The sequence below is a fragment of the Sinocyclocheilus rhinocerous genome, unplaced genomic scaffold (genome assembly GCF_001515625.1).
Source record: "Sinocyclocheilus rhinocerous isolate Xijiao unplaced genomic scaffold, SAMN03320098_v1.1 scaffold3787, whole genome shotgun sequence".
NCBI classification, from domain to species: Eukaryota; Metazoa; Chordata; class Actinopteri; order Cypriniformes; family Cyprinidae; genus Sinocyclocheilus; species Sinocyclocheilus rhinocerous.
The window spans coordinates 8,755-16,152 of record NW_015631002.1 but is presented as its reverse complement, the minus strand read 5'-3'; the positions used below and the strand labels follow the sequence as shown (position 1 = coordinate 16,152).

General features: G+C 39.1%; 1 protein-coding gene across 1 annotated transcript in view; it reads right to left on the bottom strand.

Moving 5' to 3' along the window:
- LOC107741022 (fucolectin-5-like) overlaps positions 1-794 on the bottom strand; it is a gene marked incomplete at its 3' end in the record, with an annotated part of 2,326 nt that extends 1,532 nt beyond the window's left edge. Inside the window, exon 1 of the mRNA XM_016553598.1 lies at positions 776-794. Coding sequence (XP_016409084.1) covers positions 776-794 — 19 coding nt within the window. The remainder of the gene's footprint in view (positions 1-775) is intronic.
- Positions 795-7,398: the final 6,604 nt, after the last annotated feature.

The following is a 7,398-nucleotide window of genomic DNA, read 5'->3' as shown; positions in this document are numbered from 1 at the left end:
TTATTTGTATTAGTTAAGCTCTAAACGCTCATATTCAGGTGTGTGAATGTATCTCTGGTTTAATATCTTCTAGATGTTTCTTTCTTGGTATCAAAATGATCTGCTCTTTATTCCTCAAACAATGATGTTACACTATGTGATCGTGAAATGCATCACACTATTTGTACTATATTTTGGGTAAAACTGCACCAATCCTCCACACCCAGCCATAAACATGCAAATGGACCATAAAGGGAGATTAGGTTGTGGTTAATTGATGTGAAATACTGCCATTCTTTTGCTCTTCTCTCTCTCTTCCTTACTTTCCTTCATTCTGTATATATTTGCTTAATTTAGTTGTGTGTTAGCTATAGTTTCATTTATTAAAATCTTATATTCACAATTGATTGTCTCTGTGTGCAGCTCACAGTTATAATTAATTATAAATATTTCCCTTTTGAGATAATTTGCTACGCTTAGTATAATTCTAATTTTGGCCTATATATCATGATGGGTTTGGTATGTTATACAAAGAGCAGTATAATCTGACATAAAAAATTTGTAAAGGCTGTTCCTGAAAGATCGATTTTGGAGGGAAATATTGTCTGTTAATAAGAAGTTAATTTTCTGACTTTAGTCTATCCAGTATCAGGAAACTATAACTAACAAGACTATAAAACTGGTCATCGAACTGCATCAGAGCTTCATTACAGCACTAAATATCTAAGTACTTTTATATCTGACCGTTTAACAGACAAAACAGAACAAAAGTGTTAAAACACTGAAGGATTCTTACCTTCTTGTCCACGTGCCATTTCCTCAATCAATAAAAACCCTGTGGGAAAAAAAAGTGAGACAACCGGGTTTTGTTGAATCACATTCAAATTTGCATTTTCAATTTAATTCACCTTGATATTGCCGCTAATAATTAAAAACATTATCTGAATGATAATGGAAACATAATGCATTGATCTACGTAATGACCATGTTGGATGAAAACATTGACACATTAATAATACAGATAATTATTAATGTGTGTCACAGTTGGTTTTGGGTTAAATTGGTTCCTGTCATGTGTTTCCTTTGACCCTGTCATGTAATTTTTGCCATGTGGTCTTTTTGTTCATGTGTCTTGTTTCTATTGGTTGTCTAGTTGATGTGTCATACTTTCATTGGTTGGTTTTTGTCATGTGACCCTATAGTTTGATATAAGTAGCCCTCGTGTTGCCGTTGTTCCTTTGTCTAGCTTTGATGTTGTAACCCTGCTGTCGGAGTTGTTTTTGTCAAGCCATTGTCAAGTAGTGATGGGCAGAGCGAGGCTTCATGAATCACTGAAACAGTTGAAGCAAATGTGCCGAACTGTGTGAGGCTTCAAAACAATCTGACACCCGTCTCCACTGTGACACCTAGTGGTCACTTGCACGTGTTGCTCTGCCTTGACTACGATTTACGAATGATAACCTACATGTTGTTTATGTCAAACAATAAAGTGTGTCCACATCATTGTAAGAGCAATTACATTTTTTTTTTTTTTTATAGTTGTATTTTTTTATTTGATTTTTTTTTTTAAATAATGAGTTGAGTTTTTAACATGTCTGAAAACTACATGATATTGGTTTTGTAACCTTTAAGCTCCTCATTGAGAATAATTATAGGTTATATTAGTCATAAGAAGTGACCATTAATAAAAGAAATCAAGCCATGATGTGTCACATTTGTTATATTGTGAGATTTTTATTTTGCCGCCTGTTGGTCGAAACACTTGTAAACCACACCGAAGCTTTATTTAGCCATTGTCATGTGACATTGGTGTTTTGAATCACACTTCGGAGCAGTGTTTCGAAATATCTATGCTTTGGGATCTCGACACTGCTTAGAAACGTCAGTTTCGCCTCAGCCATCCCTATTGTCAAGTCAAGCCTGTTGTCAAGTCAAGCCAAGCCTGTTTGGATAATGTTTTGTGTCTTCGTTGTAAATAAACTGCACTTGGATTCACTACACTCGCCTACAGTTGGACTCATTACAGAAAGCTAGACCACAACAATGAACCCAGCAGTTCATCTCCTGTGCCTTCATCAAGGCAATCACTCCTAGGGTTGAGTATCGAAAATCGATTCTAATTTCAGAATCGGATACTTAAGGTCAGGAATCAGATACTTTTTGTAAAATAAAAATGTCTATTCCGCCTATCAATTCCTGTGTGCGCATCTTTTCCTTTTTTTCCCATCTGTGAGGACCCGACTCAGAATAGCGAGAAGGGTCCTGGCAGATTGCAAAATGCTCCAGTGTTTGGCTACACTTGCGATCAGTAAGTAACTGCTAGGTATAATATTTGTGATAAGCTAACATGTTGCAAGAGAGGTGTCGCCACCAACATGACAAAGCACTTTAATTAAACAGATCGCGAACACGATTCAAACACCAACGTGATCTTTCCTAAATGACAAACCGTGTGCGGTTGACGTGTGCGATCACAACAGTGTGATCAACTTTCTGTTCGTCCCTGTGTGATTTGAACATTAAAATCTGTGTTCGCACCGCCGCTGACCTAAAGAGAGCAGCTGTCATGTACAGTGGGGAAAATATTTATTTGATCCCCTGCTGATTTTGTAAAGTTGCCAAACGACAGCCAAGAAACCTTAAGGATTTAGAGAGGATCTGTAAAGAGGAGTGGATCAAAATCCCTCCTGAGATGTGTGCAAACCTGGTGACCAACTAAAAAAAAACGTCTTACCTCTGTGCTTGCCAACAAGGGTTTCTGCACCAAGTACTAAGTCATGTTTTGCTTGGGGATCAAATACTTATTTCACTTACTAAAATGCAAATCAATTTCTAAAAATCTAAAAAAAACATTTATTTGTAAGTGGGCAAACTTACCAAATCAGCAGGGGATCAAATAAATATTTTCCCCACTGTATATGTATGAAACAGCTTCACAAAGAGTCTTTTCAACCACACAGTATCATTATTTCTGTGTTACAATCATTCAAATAATCATAGAAGTACGGAGATGAAAGTTTATAGTTTGGATATGAACACTGATATGTAAGGTAGCGATCAAAATAGAGTAAATTTGTCTTTGAATCATTCATTCAAAAACACTGATTCATCCAATAATGAAACAAGTAAATCTTTAGTGAGTCATTGAATCATTCATTCATAAATTACATGTGATTTTTGTAAAAAAAAAAAAAACACATGTAATTTATAAAAAAAAATAAAAATTAAAAATCCAAAATTGTGCAGCTCTATTTTGCACACAAACAGCTCTTAATCGAGTCCAGTTTTTAAGTAGCCTGCTGATTTTTGTTCATGGTATTCAGTTGCAACTAAATGTTTCGCAAAAAAAAGACAGAATAAATATTTTTGATATCTAAATGTTTGAATTCATTTTTTTAACCACACTGGCATTGAAACTGGGAATAGATAAGAATCGGAATCGATAAGCAGAATCGGAATTGATAAAATTCAAATGATACCCAACCCTAATCACCCCATTGAGGAGTATGTGGAGGACTTTTGTGGTTTGTCTCATCTTGTGGATTTTAATGATGTGGCACTTAAGGACGTTTCTTGTTTTGGTTTGAATGAACCCTTACGTTCACGTCTTCCTGGAGGGAAAATTCACTGGTCCCTGGCTCAATACATCAACCATGCCTTGCTGCTTAATGGATCCTCATTTACTTCAGGAATTGCGGATGAGGAGCCCTGCAATCCTACAGTAGCCACCACACTTGAACATTTTCACGTCCCAACCGTCATGTCTGGTGTTGTACACATCATGCCTGCCAACCCAGGGCCTGCTCACATCATGCCTTTCAGCCCAGAGCCTCTGCACAAGATGGCTGCCACACCCGAGTCCCCTGCCAAGATGGCCTCCATGCCTGAGTCTCGACCCGTCATGGCTGCCATGATAGAGCCTAAACCCAGTATGGAGCTAGGACAAAGAAAGACAAGACTAATTGCTAGTGTTATGGATCCACTCATGATGTCAGTGAGAGCGACTGGCATCCCAGTGGTCTCTATGCTCCCAAGCCTCACAGCCTTGGCACTCTCGGGCCCAGCGGATCTCCCTCTGTCTACTGCGCTGCCCGTGATGGCGGTTGCCATTTTGTGTGTCTGGGCTGCACACTGCTCTCCTATCCATGAGTCTGCCCCAGAGGTGGCGGCGTCCACTTCTGAAATCTCTGCCTGTCCTGTCATGGCCAAGGAGGCCATCCATGAACTCTCTGCTTGCCCTGGCATAGCCATCAATGCCATCTCTGAACTGTACACCTGTCCTGTTATGGCCACTGAGAACATTGTTAATCTCTCGGTGACTTCTGTTGTAGTTCCGCCTGATCCGCCGTGGTGGTTCCCTGCACCGTCTGTTCCACTAAACTGGTCATCTGCTCCACCGTGGGGATCTTTGGTCCCATCTACTCCGCTGTGGTGCTCTTCAGCTCTGCCGGCTCCGCTCTGGCTCCTTGATTCACCGGCTCTGATCTGGTGGTTTTCTGCTCCGCCTTGGCTCCCTGCTCCACCAGCTTTGCCACTGCTCCATGGCCCAGGTCCTCCACTGCTCCACGATCCAGGTCCTCCACTGTTCCACAGTCTGCCACTGCTCCATGGTCCAGGTCCTCCACTGTTCCACGGCCCATGGTCTTCCCCACTACTCTACAGTTCAAGCCTGCCATTCCTCCACAGCCCAGGCCCGACATTGTTTCACGATCCCGATCTTGTTCCCCTTCATGGACCTGGCCCTCCTCCCCGCCCCCTGGACCACCTCCACTCCACCACCCTCCTGAACGTTTTGGGTTTTGAGATTTTGTTTAGAGCAGTAATGACACATCTTTACAATGTGTCAGTGGTTTCATCCAACATGGTCATCAAGCAGAAGAATTCAATCTAAAGTGGGATGAGGACACGTTCCTGTGAATCACTACCAGACATTCTAGACAAACACAGTCATAAAGACTGTTAAACCATTTAAATACACAAACGAGCAAATATTTAACATAAGATTTGTTTATGTTAAGTAGATCCCAAAAAAATTATAATAATAAACTGAGAAAAACAATCCTAGAGATCAAGTAAAAAAAACAAAATCATAATCTACAATCTACACCAGGGATCCTCAAATCTGGCCCACGACATCCACTTTCCTGCAGAGTTTAGCTCTAACCCTAATCAAACACACCTGAGCATGCTAATCAATGTCTTCAGGATCATTACAAAATCACATGTAGGTGAGTTTGATCAGGGTTGGAGCTAAACTCTGCAGTGCATTGGCCCTCCAGGGCAAGATTTGAGGAACCCTGATCTACACTATCCTTAAAGTTTTGGGGCAGTATTTTATTTAAGAACTTGATACTTTTATTCATCAAGGATGCATTAAATTGATCAAATGTGCCAGTAAAGACATTTATCAGGGCTGCCAACTCTCACGCATTCAGTGCGAGACTCACGCAATTGACACTTTTCTCGCACTCTCACGCCACACGTCCATTTTCTTTGCCACACGTCCATTTTCTTTCAGTTCACTGAAATTTGAAAATGTAATAGGACATTGGCGAAACAGATTTGGAAGCGCTCCAGTGCGTAGTTGTGTTTGCGCTCTGGAGAATGTGAAAAGTTTCTATTTACAACGTGTTTTTGTATAGTTGAGCAATGTAGCCATTCACAGACAGATCTGTTGATTCTTGAACACCTCTGATTGGCCATTCCGTTCAAATAAACGCCGGACTTTGTTCTGCACGCTCGCGAATCCTCACACTGTAACACAAGAGGTTCAAAGATTATAAAGGAACTTTGTGAGATCGCGATGAACTGAAGTAACACCTTTTTAGCGATTATAAAGGAAGTGCTATTTGCACACTTTCTAGGCTAAATATAATCCATTCAGAATTTGAATAAAATATGTTTTTCGTGCTTGGGGCCTTCGAGAGTGACATATAAATCCCTCAGCCCTCACATAAATGCAGGATTCATTTCCGAATGGGAGAAAAATATAATTTGTCAAAATAGATGTACAAAAGATTTCTATTTTGAAGGTTATGTCTAAACTAAGGGTGAAGTATGATGTAGTGTTTCTTCAAGAAACTCACCTCTTACAGAAGGGAGCAGAGAAGTTATTGAGGGGTTGGGTTGGGAAGGTATTTTATAACGTGGGTACAAGTAATAGTAAGGGGTGATTTTATTGGTTAATTTATTGGTTACAATTTAAATGTATAAAGCAAATTAAAGACAAAGAGGGGAGAATACTTATTATACTGGCAGAAATGCACGGGCATAATATAATATTAGCCAACGTTTATGCACCAAATACGGATGATTCTACTTTTTTCGTTATTTTAGAGGGTATGTTACTTGCATCTGGGCAGTGTGATATTATTTTAGGTGGGGATCTGAATCTGGTGCTTGACCTAGTGCTTGAACGGAACAGTTTAATGAAAAGTAAAATGCCCAAAGCTTAAATTAAAAAATATGTGTAAAGCTTTTGGGTTAGTAGATATCTGGAGAGAGATCAGATGGGAGAGAGTATACATTCTATTCTGCTCCACATAAGCTATATTCTAGAATTGATTACATTTTGATATCAAAGTCTCTTGTTTCTTGTACTACTTGTTCTATTGGCACCATTATAATATTGGATCATGCTTGGGTTTGTATGGAAATTATTCCACGTCAGGTTAGTCAACGTTGTTACAGATGGAGATTTAATTCTTCACATTTACAAAGACCAGAGTTTAAAAACTCAAATTAAAATTTACAAAGAGACAAATTTGGCAACTGCGCCCTCTGCAGGAATTGCTTGGGAAGCTTTAAAGGCAGTGTTAAGGAGTTATATTATTCAGTATGCTTCGTACACTAAAAAAAAAAGTAATAATAAAGACCTGGCTAATTTGGAAAGAAAAATTAAAGAGAGTGAATTGGAGATGATGAAAAAGACCACACACGAAGGACTGAGATATTTAACTCAGTTAAAATATAAGTACGATGATATGTTATCCAAGAAGGTGGAGTTTGGGTTATTTAGGGCAAGACAGAAATATTTTGAATCTGGTGACAAAGCAGGCAAGCTTCTTGCAAACTATATTAAACAAAGAGAAATGTAATCTCTAATTCCCTCTGTTCAGTCTGCTGAAGGAATAATTGTTACTAAGTTAGAGGATATTAATGAAGTTTTTAGGAAATTGTATATGGATTTATACACATCTACTTGTGATGCAGGGGATAGTGATATAAGGGATTTTTTGGACTCATTGAATTTACATAAGCTAACAGAGGAACAGAAAAGTGGTCTTGACTCCCCCATTACAATTGAAGAAATTGTAGAAGTAATCAGGTCCTTACCCTCTTCTAAGTTTCCGGGGCCAGATGGCTTTACTGCAGAGTTTTTTTTTTAATGCTATGCACTTGAGGTATCTCCACTCCTGC